This window comes from Alexandromys fortis, unplaced genomic scaffold (genome assembly GCF_014885135.2).
Source record: "Alexandromys fortis isolate MF-2015 unplaced genomic scaffold, M_Fortis_MF-2015_v1.1 scaffold_15, whole genome shotgun sequence".
Lineage (NCBI taxonomy): Eukaryota > Metazoa > Chordata > Mammalia > Rodentia > Cricetidae > Alexandromys > Alexandromys fortis.
In genome coordinates this window covers 6,308,288-6,325,220 of record NW_026067911.1, presented here as the reverse complement: position 1 = coordinate 6,325,220, position 16,933 = coordinate 6,308,288, and the positions used below count along the sequence as shown (strand labels likewise).

Here is a 16,933-nt window from a genome sequence, read left to right as displayed (position 1 = left end):
GCAAGTTTTCCAACTTTGTTCTCACCCAAAACTGCTTTGATTTTCTATGACCTTTAGATGTTGCTGTCAACCTCACAACCAGATATTTTCAACACAAGTGTCTGCAGCAACACTGATTATTCACTGAGCAGTAGATTAAATTTGGAGACATGCGTCATCCTAACAACACTGAAATTCCCAATTCATAAATCTGTTACATCCTTTCATTTGTTTACATCTTCTTCACTTTTTCTCAGCAATGTTTTATCATCTCTAGTGTACAAGTCTTTTGTTTATTACTGTGTGTGTGTCTGTGTATTTGCTGTTGTGTGAAATAGTTTTCTAAAATAAATTTTTGGAGTATTTATTCTTAGAAAGTAATTATATAATTTATTTTTTTATGTTGTGGTGATATCTTGTTTGTACAAATAAAGCTTGCCTGAAGATCAGAGGGCGGAGCTAATCACTAGCTAACCATAGAGGTCTGGAGGTCTGTACAGACAGACAGGAAGTGTGATAAGGCAGGGGGAAACAGGAACTCATTTTCTTTTTGACTGAGAAGTTGAGAGATAAAGAGTCCTTTGTATCTCTGATCTCTCAGCATTTTCCCCAATATCTGACTCCACGCTTTTATTACTAAGATGTATTAGAATTTGTGCAACAATATTGTTTTGATACAGGGGCTGGAGAGATGGTTCAGAGTTAAGAGTGCTTGCTGCTTTTCCAGAAGACTCATATTTGTTCCAGCTCTCACATCAGTGGCTCACAACCACCTGTAACTCCAGCTTCAAGGGATCTGACACCCTCTTCTGGTCTCCACAGTTACCCACATACAACAAAATTCATACATACATACAAATAAACTTTTCTTTTCTGTGGCATTCCTAAATTCACGTATGATGATCTAACACATTGCGCATGGTAAGTTATCCAGTAAATACTCAGGAAATCTATCCTATAGTCTTAGCAATGTTATTTCCTGACATTTGCAGCCCACAGAGGAAGAAGACATGCTCCATGTTGCTGTTTGTTCTTTTATTTGGAAACCTCACCCAAGAGGACACTCTGCTCTGCCTAGGAATCTGTTGGGTCCTCCAGGTGATGGTCTTACAGGGCTTCTCCAGGAGATTTCTGCTACATGTTTTAAGTACCTAATTACACATTTATTATTATTATTATTTATCATCATCATTTTGCCATCTCTCTTTATCTCCTGCTGTATATTCTTTTACTTTGGCTTGCTATATACTTAATATAATTACTCATTCTAAACTGAACCATGGTTACTTCAGATCACTCTTCAGGAAATCAGAACAGATAAACAGAATAATGGAAGAGGGGTAATTGTCAACATTCTTGTTTTCTTTCCAGTCATAGGTGGGGAAGGGAGATTTCAGCTTTCAGTTGGGCAGAGAAAGTGATAAGGCAGGAAGAAACAGGCACCCATTCTCTTTTTGGCTGGGAAGTTGAGAGATGAGGAGTCCTTCGTCTCTCTGATCTCTCAACATTTTCCCCAATATCAATTTCAATAAAATTTTCAGATTTGACTACTAGGAATAATACCACTGTTAAGTTCACTGTTGATATCGTTTATGAAGTTGTGGGAAGTTCACTTCTATTTTTTTCCTTCCTTAGTGTTTTATTATAAAAAGGTAGACTGTCAAATGCATTTTGAACATATTTAAGATAATTATGAAAAATTTAAACTTGGACTTATTAATACAGTGTATTACAAAAAATAATTTACTGATGTTAAATCAACCTTGTAAACCTGACATAACAAATCCTGAACGTAGAGCAGAATTTCTATATGCTGCTGGATGGTTTTTCAGTACCTTGCTAACTTCTTTTCACATTTATGTTTGTATTATAATTTTTTTTCTGTGATGCTTTTATTATTTTGGGTATCAAGAATTTTGGGGAAATGTTCTCTATATTTGAAAGTGATTTTGTAGGATTTATATAACAATTTTGTTATGTATTGTAGAATTTTATAAGAACATGTTAACAATTCACAGCTTCTCTATGTGATTAAGTTACAGTTGGATATTCTGTTTTTATTTGTATCGATCTAGCAGCATGTCCATTTTATCTAACTTGTTAACAAACAGCTGTTGGAAATCCAATGGCTTCTTGTGGTCTATAACAATGACCTTTTTTCCATCCCAGCTTTCAATAATTTCTGTTCTCATTTATACTCATTTGATCACTAAGAGATTACATTTTATTTCTCTTAATGAACCAATTTTATATTTCATTTACTTAATTTTTGTTTCAAATTTCATTGATTTCTACTATGGTCCATATTATTAATTCCATTTTACTTATTTTTGTGTTCTAGCCCCCCAACTTTTATTTTAACCAGTTTCTTGAGTCGGAAGCTTAAATCACTGATTTTAGGATTCTTTTGTAATATACACTTTCAAAGCTATACAATTTCCCTATTTCTTTAATCATCCATGAATTTCAATATGCTGTGCTTTTCAACTCTATTTCTCCGTTTTTCTGAAAGTTGTTTCCTACTAACCATTGTTAATCCATAAATTAATTTCCAAATATATGGCAATTTCTCAGATTTCATTACACTGTTAATTGATATTTTAATGACACAGTGGCCAGAACCTATTTTCTGTGATGTTTAAGTTTTACTTTTAAGTTCTGCTTTTACTGTGAGGTCTGTCTTCATCAGGTATATAGCTTTGATAGTCTCATCCTAGCTTTTTATTCTATCTTATTTTTATTTTTTACACTAGGCCCAGCATTCCAGTGGTTACCGTGTTTCTATAGTTTAGAGATAAATTATTCAGTAACAGCAGACATTGTACTCAAACACATTAGACCTGTAAGGCTTCTGCCATCTTCTGGCAAACTTACATCAAAAATATCTGATATAATGCTGGGCGATGGTGGCGCACGCCTTTAATCCCAGCACTTGGGAGGCAGAGGCAGGCGGATCTCTGTGAGTTCGAAACCAGCCTGGTCTACGGAGCTAGTGCCAGGACAGGCTCCAAAGCCACAGAGAAACCCTGTCTCAAAAAACCAAAAAAAGAAAAAAGAATATCTGATATTTATCTTAAGCATCTTTTGGTTTTTGTTCATTGCCTGATTTCTTGAACCTGTCCTGTATATGACTCTGTAGTTCCACATCAATCACAGAACACAGAGATTTTCAAATTTATCCCAGTCTTTCAATTTCCCCGTATCGTTTTGGTAACCAGAGTTAGCACTTGTCTCCAACAAGAACTGCAACTTGAGCCAGTGAATTCAACAACTTTTCCTATTCATTTCCTACCAAGTTGGGCCCCTTAAACTGAAAAAAAAAATCCACAAATTGTTATCCTCTGACACGCTGAGGCCTTTTCTTCTGACAGTAACTCCATGACTTTAGAGGTGTGAACTACACTCCCCACCACTCCGACTAGAGACATGAAGACAAGAGAAAGAAAGGAGCTCCAAGCAAGAACACAAACTTGTTATTCTTAAAATCCTAGCACTTTTTCAAGAACATACAGTTTTGATATTTAAGTTTTACTACCTTGAATTCATTTCTACAAAAAACTGTTTTTGACATTATCAAGGTTTTTATATTTGTTCTTACAGAAATACGTATAGCTTCTAGACATCACTGAAAACAACAGTATTATTTAAAAAAAAGCTTATACTTAGTTATAGGTGGGAACATGCACACAGGCTTGTAGTTGATATGACTGTAGGTGTGAATGTGTGCACAGGCTTGTAGTTGATATGACTGTAAGTGTGAATGTGTGCACAGGCTTGTAGTTGATATTACTTTAGGTGTGAATGTGTGCACAGGTTTGTAGTTGATATGACTGTAGGTGTGAATGTGTGCACAGGTTTGTAGTTGATATGACTGTAAGTGTGAATGTGTGCACAGGCTTGTAGTTGATATGACTGTAGGTGTGAATGTGTGCACAGGTTTGTAGTTGACATGTCATATTAGATGAAAGTAGAAAAATAAAATCCAGTATGTGCTGTGACTTTAGCTTAGTGCTTGCCTTGCATGTGCAAGCAATCTTTTTTGTTTTTCAAGACAGGGTTTCTCTGTGTAGCTTTGGAGCCTGTCCTAGAACTAGCTTCTGGGATTAAAGGTATGAGCTAATACCACTCAGCCATACAAGCAATCTTAACTATTAATCTATCCCTCCCACCCCCAAAAACTTGTTTAGGAAGAAAATAATCTGTATTTCTTAGTAGAAAATATCTACTAAGTCACGTTTAAATTAGAGTCTGGAATTAAACTTACTTTGAGCAATGTATTATTGTAAGACTTAACATTCTCTATAGTTAATAATGCCATGCACAGTAAAAAGTTTTATAACCTTTGTATCTCTGGGTATAACAAAAAGGTGCTAAGCAATATTGGCAGAATAAGTTTGATAATATGTTATATTCAGAACTACTTAAACAATTTTTGTTGTCTCTACAGATTCGCCACATTACTGTCTTTAGCTACATTTCTATGGTTACCTTACCTTAGCTGCGTGGTACGTACGAGCTTCAAGTAAATCATCTGTTTTAGCTTCCTTGGCAAGCAGATTAAATCGACTTAACATTGCAGCCTTACAAAGCCGACTTGCCATTGATAAACCACTTTTAAATGGGGAACTAAAGTCGGAAGGAATGAAACATGCAATAACCATAGTTAATGACTTATGCTGGCAACTGTAGGGATTAAACGGCAGTTCATAGACATTTATGATCCTGATTAGGAAGAAGAATGCATGTACTGAAGCTCTATTTTAGATAAGAAGCAACTTGAGTTACTTAACTACTGTCAGAAGCTAATTTAACCTAAATTAGTTTAACTTATTACTGCACTGCATCAAAAGTTTAAACAATGTTTGTATTTGAATATTCCTATTATTTAAAGTAAAATTAATCTATGGTAATACAAATTAAAAGAGTTATTCTCCTATGACTGAAGAAAGGGAATGTAGAAATACCTTCTGGAGTGGTGACAGCCACTGAATTTTGACTAGAGTAATAGGTGACCTGGATGGATACATGTATCAAATCTCCTGAAATTATACAATGCATTCTCTGCAAGCAAACTGTAATTTAGAAAACACTACTTTGAAGCCATCCATCCATGCATATGTGTGTGCACGCACATGAATGCATTATTCATCTGTTGTAACAGAAGTGGGTCCACAGATCACAAACCTTTGCACTAAGCAACTTCCCCCTCATTTTAGCTGTTCTTGTGACAGATGATTAAAACTGTAAAAGTCCTCGATTCTTCTGGTTTCCATGTAGCTTTTCAGAGGCAGACGCCCCCTAGAACATGTGCTAGCCTTGTGATTTGTTATGGTGCACAAAGAGAAAATGTGCAAGTTCAGAGTCTAGGTTTCAGGGGAACCCTGCGTTCTTCTCTTGAGACCCCTTCACGTTCAGGTAAGAGTGCTTTGACTAGCCTACTAACGGGTAAAGGACAGTTATTCCTCTAAGAGATCAACCAAAGTGTCATTTTATTTGACCCACACCTGACTCCAGATGCCTGCAGGAGTTCTAACTAGATCCAGAAGAACCGCTCAGCTGATCCAAACATTTATTGAGAAACAATAATATAGTGTTGCTTTAAATCACTGAATTTGAGGTAGTTTATATGTAGCAAATGTTAGCATGCACTCATGTATACAAAATCTATTAATCTCTGTATATTAATTTCCATGATAGTATTGGAAGATTTTCCGTAAATTCCTTGGGCTTTTCAGCAGAACTGAGGAACACAGCAGAACATGTGCCTAGTGTTTGTGAGGTTCTGGCTTCAATCTATAAAATACCCTTAACAGTGGTCATTTTACCTCCATTTCCCCGTATTTTATGTCTACTTTTTTTTATTCAACATATTGATGTTATGTACAGCAGTAACAGCAAGCATCACCCTGACATTTCCTCACCAATCATGACAGTGTTTTCAGTCAATAAAGCTGTACTGTACTCTTCAACAAACCACCTATTACTCTCCTTTTTATGGTTACTCCTTGGTAGGTCCTTGTTACGTGCTCTAGCAGAGCGATGGTAGAAATAATTGTGATAAATATAAATTTCTAATTTGGTGTCATCTCTACTACCACATTTACATGCTGTAGAATATTATTTTAAGATGTGTTTGTTTATGCTGTTGAATACCTGTTTAATGATACAAAGATGTATTGCATTCTTTTATGTTGCATTTGTTTAACTCTGTGAAGCTGTGACTCTTTGTCTGTCTAAAACACCTGAAGGTCTAATGAAGCGCTGAAGGGCCAATAGTGAGGCAGGAGAAAGGGGAGGCTGGGCTGGCAGACAGAGAGAATAAATAGAAGGAAAAAAGGAGAGTAGAGAGATCAAGAAATGAGAGGAGGAGGAGAGGAGGACTCAAGGGGCCAGACCAGCAGTTACACAGGAAGCCGTGGAGTAAGAAGTAAAGACAGATATGCAGAAATAGAGAAAGGGAAAGGCCCAGAGGCAGAAGATAGTTGGGATAATTTAAGAAAAGCTGGTTAGAAACAGGCCAAGCTAAGGCCAGGCATTCATAAGTAATAATAAGCCTCCATTTATTTGGTAACTGGGTGGCAGCTCCTGCAAGACCTAAAAGAGGGGGAAAAAGCAAATAACATTTACACTTGTGGAAAAACTTCAATTAGTACTGTTGTATGCAATATCTATGTGTTTTAATATGCTGTCAATTTTTTGTTGCAGTTTTGATTATCAGCAAGTGTTCTTTGTAAGTTTTGTGTGTATGTTGGGAAAGAAATAATCTTTCAACATGTTTCATGATGCAAGATACATCTGCTTTATGCAAGGATTGGTGGATCCCTAACAGATATGGTGATCCATGCCTGTATCCCTAACACTTAGCAGGCTGAGACAAGGTAACTGAAAACCTGAGGCTAACCTATATAGAGACTCTGTTTTCTCACACACACACACACACACACACACACACACACACACACACACACACACAGTTGGATACTCTTAAAAATTTTATTTATATGTGTATGTCTGCATGTGTTTATTAATACATGTACATATGTGCATGTGCATGTTAAGGAGCCGAGCCTTGGAATCCAGACACGGGAGTCAAATCATCTGGAGTTGGAGTTACAGGTGGTGGTGAGCCACCCCATGTGGGTACTGGGATTCAAACTCCCATCCTCTGTAAAATCAGCAACTGCTTTTGGTCAGTAAGCCATTTTCCCTGTGCTCAGATGTTCTTTCTTCCTTTTCTTTCTTTCCTTCCTTCACCTCATTTTTTTCTTTTCCAGGATAGGGTTTCTCTGTGTAGAATGTCCTCCCTTTTCCTTTTCCTTCCCTAAGGCCCTCCTATGTCACCATCTCAAGCTGATAGCTGCTTCTTCTTCTTCTTCTTCCTTCTTCTTCTTCTTCTTCTTCTTCTTCTTCTTCTTCTTCTTCTTCTTCTTCTTCTTCTTCTTCTTCTTCCTCCTCCTCCTCCTCCTCCTCCTCCTCCTCCTCCTCCTTCTTCTTCTTCTTCATCTTCATCATCATCATCATCATCATCATCATCATCATCATCATTATTATTATTATTATTGTGTGTGTATGTGCATGCTCTAACTACAGCCATGTGATATTTGACAAAGAGGTAAAACACATCCACTGAAGACAGAATCTTCAACAAATAGTACTGGGAAAACTGAATGTCCACATGCAGAAAAATGAAATTAGACCTTTATCTATCATGCAGCACAAAAATTAGATTCAGGTGGGCCAAAGATCTCAATCTGAAACCTGAAACACTAAAACTGCCAATGGAATACGTAGAGAATATACTGTAAGATACAGGTATAGAAAATAACTTTTGGATAAGACTCCATTTGCGGAGCTATCAACGTGAATGACTGACAAGCGGGACCTCATAAAACTAAAAGGCATCTGCACAGATAAGGAAACAACCAAGTGACTAAAGAAGAAACCCATAAAATGGGAGAGTCTTTTCCAGCTTATACATCAGCAAAAGATTAATACCCAGAATATACAAAACTCAAACAAGCAAGAACAAAACAAAATAAGAATCAAGGAAACTAATGACCCAATTTAAAAAAATGGGCTAGGGAGTTTTCAATAAGAAAAAAAAGTGGATAAGAAATACCTCAAAAAATGTTCATTATCCTTAACAGATAGGAACTCTGGGATTTCATCCCACTCCAGGCAGAATGGCTAATTTAAACAAAACAACTGACAACAAAGGCTGGGAAAGCTGTGGAGAAAGCAGAACCCTTAATAACTGGATGGGAATGCAAATTGATGGACTCACTGTGGACATCAGTAATGAAAATCATCAGACTCAATCAACCTACCATATGACCCACTGTATCACTCCTGGGTTTATATCTAAAGGACTTGGCACCCTCCTACTCCACAGATACAGTCATGTTCATTGCTGCTCTATTTGCAACATCCAGGAAACAACCTAAACCTAAACTCCCCTCAACATAAGAATGAGTAATGAAAATGTGATATGTAAATAACTCATCTAAAAAAAAATTTAAGACCTTTTTGGGAATCTGGGTATGGTGGCACACACCCTTTAACCTCAGCACTGTGGAGGCAGAGGCCAATGGATTGCTAAGTTCCAGGCCAGGGTTAGGTAATGAGACCATGACTTTAAAAATCTTTTTATTTTATGATATAGTCTTTGAGATACAGCTCAAACACCTAATTTGCTAGAAGCCTGGGCTAGTCTAACTCAGGACCCTCCCTGCTTCTTTCTCCTGGGGCCAGAGTTACATGGCTAGCAACAGTAGACTTTCTTTGCTTCACTGATTCTTTGGGGCTAAAACTCACAGTCTAGAGTTGGACACATCCACTGCCTTATTTGTAACTATTTGCAAATACTAGACCATAGTAAGAAATTAAACTAGTTTCACATTGTTTACTCTATTTTGTCATGCCATTATTTTCTGAGTTTTAAAATATCTTATATTTGTGTATGTGTAAGGCAAGGCTGAATCTATTTATAATCCAAAGCCAGACAATATATTTGTTGTGCTATACTCTGTATTATTCTTGATACTATCCTGCATATTACCCCAAGACTTGATGATGTTTATGTCAAAAAAGAGTTGCATTGGTCTTGATTAAATGTCCTTTGAAGTGGAAGATATTTAAAGTCTGTAAATTTAAAAGAAAAGCCACCCTAAAAGAATCCTGGGTTTACTCAGGTCTGCTTGTATGGGTAAGGGTTATTTACTGGATCCTAGATAACTTTCCATGGCTATAGTAACAAAGGGAAAAATGCCTCCCTGGGCAGTAAGCTATTAGCAGCATTACTCACTGCTCATTTAAAAAATATATAGCCATTACTAGAAGGTTTTAATTTTATTCAATACTGAATTACATGAATATCATAAAGAAATATCCAAAAGGCACAGAATATTATGATTAACAATAATGCCTTTGGAAATAAAATGTCTATATTAGGGTTCCAGTTTGAAATCCTTAGGACAGGGGTGACCACACAGTATAATAGAATAGTTCTTACACTTGCGTGTTCGTAATATTTGGGCAGAATGTGAAAAATGCAGCTTCCTAACCCCAGATCCAGAAATTTAGATTTAGTAGAACCAATTCTATGATTCTCATATTTTAACAAACACAGGCCTAAAGCCAGATTCCTTGAGTTTGAATGCTTGCTTCACCATTTACTATATAACTTTGTAAGCTTGTATTATTCAAAAAGAAAGTTATATTGAATATGATGTTGGAAACCTGGCCACACTCAATACAATTGTTCAGAATCCAATAAATAATGTACAGAATTGTTAAGAATAAAATTTCAATAAAAAGTCTTCTTGTACTTAATATATGATTTTAGAGAAAGTAGCAGTTCTAACCTTTCAGTGATCTTCCCACTTAGGCCATCCACAATCTCCAAAGAATTGTCCCCTTGTGCCCAGTTCAGACTGAGTGATTTGTGGTCCAAGTTTATTTGCAGAGGATATGCAGTGGGCACTAAGCTAATGTGAGGTCTGTTGACCAAGTAAAACATGGGAAGTTTTGAAGTGAGCGCATCATCAACACGTTGGTTTATTGCGATTTCTAAGCCTCTAGTGTCACTGCAATTCCCATCACCTAGAAAGCCAAAACAAAACATACTCAGAAATTTAAGGTCAAAAGAAAAGATTGTGCTAAAAAAAAAGGTATATAATGGGAACAGGTTAACTATAAATACTCCAAAGCTTACTTCTCTTTTAATTTTCTCTACCCCACATTTCATTTGTTTTTTAACCATTAAGCTTGCCTGAAGATCAGCCATACAGACCACCGCCATACACCTTTAATCCCAGTAGCCACACTAGTTTGCCATAGAAACTGGGCAGGGCACGCCTTTAATCCCAGCCGGAGAAAGGATTATAAAATGGAAGGAAACAGCTTTAGGGCTCAGTCTTATTCTGAGATTCCTGGAGGCAGGATTGTCATTTTGGACTGAGACTGAGGTAAGAGCCAGTGGCTGGCTGTTTTGCTTTTCAGGTTTCAGCTCAATCTTTCTCTCTGAGTTTTTATTAATCGTGCTTCGGGTTAACTGCAAATACCCTAAAGCTCACTTCTCTTAATTTTCTCTACCCCATATCTATCCTCTTAGCAGTTATTTCCATATATTTGACCAGAATCAGGACAAGGTAATGACAAAATTTCCATCGAAGAATGATCAAAAAGGAAAAAAACAATGGTGACTAAAAGTTAAGAACCAGGGACTGGAGCGTGCCCAGGGGTTAAGAGCCAGGGACTGGAGCGTGCCCAGGGGTTAAGAACCAGGGACTGGTCTGGAGCGGGGAGGACTTTGGACTTTCCACAGGGCAGGGAACCCTGACTGCCCCTCAGACTGGAGAGGGAGGGGGAGAGGAGTGGGGGGAAGGGGGAGAGGAGAGGGAGGAGGGGGGAAAAGGGAGACGGGGAGGGAAATGGGAGGCGGGGAGGAGGCGGAAAAAATTTTTTTCAATAAAAAATTATATTAAAAAACAAACAAACAAACAAACAAAAAAAGAACCAGGGACTGGAGCGTGCCCAGGGGTTAAGACCCAGGGACTGGAGCGTGCCCAGGGGTTAAGAGCACTGGCTGTTCTTCCAGAGGACCAGAGTTTGATTCCCAGCATCCACACAGCAGCTCACAACTTTCTGTAACTTCAGTACTAGAAGATCTGATGACTTCTTCTGGCTTCTCCAAGTACTGCAGGCCCATGGTACACAGACACACATGCAGGCAAAACACTCACATACAAAAAATAAAAAAAATGCAAAGAACCAGCACTAAACCACAAAGAAATGGTACTTTTTACAGAGTTCTGCCAGAAAGAACCTGTTCACTCTGTCTTGATTTTTAGGCTTCCGAATGAAATCAGCATCTGATTGTTGGTGAAAGTCAAATAATTTTTTATACCTAATGAGCGAGCACAAATTATAGCTGTTATGGAACCACAATGTTCCAATTTAAGGACATAAAGTAATTCATAGAATGACCATTTTTGGTTAACATTATGAACAGTAATAAAAGCTTTCTTTGTGTTCGCACAATATTGTTGAAAGGAGTGAAGGCATTCTCAAGAGACCCAAATGTGTCTCTATCATGGCTCACTTTGGCTATCAAACTACTAAAATTTAGAAGCACCCCAAGAAACTGGAAAGTCTGGGATCCTAGTGGCAGCCAGGGAAAGGGTGGAAGTTTGGCAACTTGTCAGACAATCTTGCAGAGAAACTAGAATTGAGACAATGATGTGTGGGATAGATCCTAACAAGGGACTGGTTATGCATGCTTCTTGCCCTTTATTTAAGCCTAAACCTCCTATTGAAGACGCTGAAAACCTCTCAGAAATTAAAATAAAATTTAAACACACTGTTCTTTGCATTCATATTCTGTTAAGTTAACATAGGCTTGGAAGAATAAATATAAAGAATTGTACAGTCCCTGACATAATTCCTAATGAGTTTGGCCCCAGAACCCACACAGTGGAAGGAGATAACCTACTCTTGTAAGATCCCTTCTGACCTCCAAATGCACATATATACTGTGCCATGTGAACACAAAAACACAAATGAATTATAAAAAGGACTTAAGAGAAAAGAAGATAAAGTCATCTTTAAAGAATTAAATTTAATCTGTAATGCTCCCTTCTATGGAGTTAAAAGGGAAGCAAAGTTCAATTATATAAAAGGAAGAAGTCTGTAAAGAACTGGAGCTGCCTGATTAACATAACTGGCTGTGCTCACGCTTATATTCCATTTTACTGAGTATTTTAACAACAGGCTTAGATGAATACCTATTTAAAATGGCATTTAGTTAAGTGCTACATGTATTAGGTAATAAACTGTATGATACAACAAATAAAGTTCAATTAACTCTCAAGATGTCCTAGGTATCAAATCACTCTTTTAAGTGAGAATTGCTAAAAAATGTGAGCCATTCAATTACCCGTGTCAGAACCCCCGAAGAGTCTCTAAAATGTATGCTTCTGGGTTTATAGGCAGATTCCAAGAGTTCTGGAAATCTTCATTTTCTTATTCATACACATAAGACCAGACAGCCAATTATTTTCATGTGGAACCCACAGAGATTGTGAGATGAAAAGCGTGAAGCAACTTTCCAGCACCATTTTCTTTTTATTGTCTGTATACTACCACCCTAAACTGCCAGGTGCAAGATGGCAGTCAAATGATAACCAACTACATAAAGGAATCAATGTCTGTTCTCTTAAACAACATTATAACTACAGGGTAAAGTTACATCATACAAATGACAAATTTTTAAAAACATCATCATAAAACTTAACAAAAGCTCTCTTCATCAAGTCTGTGATTCCAGAAAATGCACATAAATTTCTTAGATCTCAAACTCATATTTATCAAAAACAAAGAGGAACTTCTACAGAAGATTTAGAAAAATTTAAAATGCCTTGAGAAAGTATTTTAATTGACTAAAACTGTAAACATAGTAAGAACTTTAGTCAATCATATAATCTTAAAAAGTATCAAATAGTAGTTCCCTATGAAGGATAGAAAATGAGCATGTATTCTCACCCACGGTTACTGGAGAGTTGACTGGGGCTATCTGGTAATATTTTAAAAAGTCTCACATCTTTGACCTGGTCTATAAAATATAAAGGGATGAAACACTACCGAGCTCATTCTGTGATGTTAAAGACCAGACAAAGACATAACAACTATATACTGATTGCCTCAAAGAACACAGATGTGAACGTTTTCAATGAAACACTTGCAAACCAAATCCAATGACACATGAAGAACATGAACCATGTTCAGTTGGTTTCATTCTAGGCATCTAAGGGTGGATGTTTTGGCATATACAAATGAATGCTTTGTAATACAGAACATGAATAGACTTAGGGTTAGAAATCTTATCATAATCTCAAATAGAAGCAGGACAAACTGCGTACGAAGTTCAGTATTTCTTCATGAGGAAAGCCCTGAGAAATCAAGATAAAGGAAACATACAACAAATTTACAGCTAACGTTATACTAAGTGGGGAAAACCTTAGTGTTTCCTCTAACATAACAAGAAAACAAGGCTGTCCTTCTACACACAAAGATCTTACAAACACTTTTTTCAAAGTAGGTTACAAAATCAACATTTAAAAATTACTAGCATTTCTCATACTGCCCGATACCTCCTCTCTCTTCAAAGACCTCAATATCAGTCCGAACACACTGAACCTGATAGAAGAGAAAGTGGGAAGTACCCTACAACAGATGGGCACAGGAGATCGCTTCCTATGTATAACCCCAGCAGCACAGACACTAAGGGCAACATTGAATAAATGGGACCTACTAAAGCTGAGAAGCTTCTGTAAAGCAAAGGACACTGTCACTAAGACAAAAAGGCAACCTACTGACTGGGAGAAGATCTTCACCAACCCCGCAACAGACAAAGGTCTGATCTCCAAAATATATAGAGAACTCAAGAAACTAGACTCTAAAATGCTAATTAACCCAATTAAAAAATGGGGCACTGAACTGAACAGAGAATTCTCAAAAGAAGAAGTTCAAATGGCCAAAAGACACCTAAGGTCATGCTCAACCTCATTAGCAATCAGGGAAATGCAAATCAAAACAACTTTGAGATATCATCTCACACCTGTCAGAATGGCTAAAATCAAAAGCACCGATGATAGCCTTTGCTGGAGAGGCTGTGGAGGAAGGGGTACCCTCATCCATTGCTGGTGGGAATGCAATCTTGTGCAACCACTTTGGAAATCAGTGTTTCGGTTTCTCAGGAAATTCGGGATCAACCTACCCCTGGACCCAGCAATACCACTCTTGGGAATATACCCAAGAGATGCCCTATCATATGACAAAAGCATTTGTTCAACTATGTTCATAGCAGCATTATTTGTAATAGCCAGAACCTGGAAACAACCTAGATGCCCTTCAATGGAAGAATGGATGAAGAAAGTGTGGAATATATACACATTAGAGTATTATGCTGCGGTAAAAAACAATGACTTCTCGAATTTTGCATGCAAATGGATGGAAATAGAAAACACTATCCTGAGCGAGGTAACCCAGACCCAAAAAGATGAACATGGGATGTATTCACTCATAATTGGTTTCTAGCCATAAATAAAGGTCACGGAGTGTATACCTGGTGAACCTAAAGAAGCTAAAGAAGAAGGTGAACCCAAGAAAAAACATATAGTTATCCTCTTGGCTAAGGGAAGTAGATAAAATTGCCGGGGAGAAAATTGGGATCTTGGGGGTGGGGTGGGTTGGGGATAAGGGGGGACGGGGAGAGAAAAGTGAGAAGGGGAGGATTGGGGGAACTTGGGGAAACAGGAAGATTGGGATAAAGGAAGGTTGGATAGGGGAGCAGGGAAGCACATATCTTAGTTAAGGGAGCCACCTTAGTGTTGGCAAGAGACTTGAACCTAGAGTGGCTCCCAGGAGCCCAAGGCGATGTCCCCAGTTAGTCCCTTGGGAAGCTGAGGATAGGGAACCTGAAATGACCCTATCCTATAGCAATACTGACGAATATCTTGCATATCACCATAGAACCTTCATCTGGTGATGGATGGAGATAGAGACAGAGACCCACACTGGAGCACTGGACTGAGCTCCCAAGGCCCCAATGAGGAGCGGATGGAGGGAGAACACGAGCAAGGATGTCAGGACCACGAGGGGTGCACCCACCCACTGAGACAGTGGGGCTGATCTATTGGGAGCTCACCAAGGCCAGCTGGACTGACTGAAAAAGCATGGGATAAAACCGGACTCTCTGATCATGGCGAACAATGAGGGCTGCCGAGAAGCCAAGGACAATGGCACTGGGTTTTGATCCTACTTCATGTTCTGGCTTGGTGGGAGCCTAGCCAGTTTGGACATAAACCTTCCTAGACATGGACGGAGGGGGGAGGACCTTGGACTTTCCACAGGGCAGGAAACCCTGACTGTTCTTTGGACTGGAGGGGGGGGGGAGAGGAGTGGGTGGAGGGGAAGAAGGGTGGGAGGAGGGGGAGGGAAATGGGAGGCTGGGAGGAGGCGGAAACTTTTTTCCCCCCTTTTCTCAATAAAAAAAAAAAAAACACGTGCAATAGCATTTGATAAAAACAAAAAAAATTACTAGCATTTCTATACATCAGTGACAAACTTGCAGAGAGAGAAACCAAGGAAAGAATCCCATTCTCAATAGCTTAAAAATATTTAGAGATCAATCTTTCCAAGCAGATGAGATACCTATACAATCAAAACTTTAAAACACTAAACAAAAAATTTGAGAGAGACAGAGTATGCAAAGACCTCTCAAATCCATCGGGTATGCAAAATTTACATTGTGATAATAGCTAACAAAAAACAAACTACTAGCCGGGCCCAGCACTTGGGAGGCAGAGGCAGGCGGATCTCTGTGAGTTCGAGACCAGCCTGGTCTACAAGAGCTAGTTCCGGGACGGGCACCAAAGCTACAGAGAAACCCTGTCTCGAAAAACCAAAAAAAAATTTAAAAAAACCCTACAAATTTGACACAATCTCCATCAAAATAAAAACAGCATTCTTCACAGAATCAGAAAACAATTAGAAAATTCCTATGGACACACTAAAGATCTAAATAACCTAATTCTAAGTAGAAAGATCAATGCTAAAATCATCACAATACCTGATATCAAATTGGCCTATAGATCCATGATGATTGACCTATAGATCCAAAATAGCACAGTACTGGCATGCACACACACACCACAGGAAGCACAGTACATAAGACATGAAACCTGCCTAGGTGAATGGGAAAAGGGAATTCAGTATATAAACACAATACATATTTAGTCGTGTTTTCTCTCATATGAAGAATTTATATATATGTATGTATAAGTGTGCGTGTGTGTACATGCATCTATGTGTACACACACAATGCAATTCAAAGAGGACGGACCAGCAAAAGGAGGGAGGGAAGGAAAGAGGATGTAGTTAGTGGATAATAGACATGGATATGAGCACAGCACAATGACATACACATGCATGTAAATATTATGATTCCCATTATTGTGTGTGCTAAATGATAACACATAAAACAATAGAAATATGTATAATGACATGCATATATGAAAATGAAAATGTCATTTTGAATCCCATTACTTTGTAAACCAACTTAAAAGAAGAGCCCCAAGCTCTTTAATGAGATAGTATCTGAAAAGCCATTCAAATATAAACCTAAAGTTCAGAGCATCCTCTAGCTAGGAAATGAATAATCTGTCAATTATATTCTAGTTCATCAGATTTACCTGACCAATTAAAAGGATCTTCATAATGATCAAATGTTTAAGATGATGTAAAGAAAAGAAGGATCCAAAATGGACATTCAATTTCTTATATCAGATAAAATGTAGCATGAGCTTTTAAATTTAGAAGGTTCAAAACAGCATCTTTTCCATAAAGAAATGGGGTTCATTATGAGGTAAGCAAAGCTGTAAATTCCAGATGGAAT

At 37.9% G+C, this 16,933-nt stretch overlaps 1 protein-coding gene across 2 annotated transcripts in view; it reads right to left on the bottom strand.

Annotated features, from left to right (window-relative positions):
- Adad1 (adenosine deaminase domain containing 1) overlaps positions 1-16,933 on the bottom strand; it is a 37,714-nt gene that overhangs the window by 2,039 nt on the left and 18,742 nt on the right. For both annotated transcript variants that reach the window (XM_050138501.1, XM_050138502.1), the window contains 2 exons: positions 9,843-10,080; positions 4,473-4,605 (listed from right to left, as the gene is read on the bottom strand). In XM_050138501.1, coding sequence (XP_049994458.1) covers positions 4,473-4,605; positions 9,843-10,080 — 371 coding nt within the window. The remainder of the gene's footprint in view (positions 1-4,472; positions 4,606-9,842; positions 10,081-16,933) is intronic.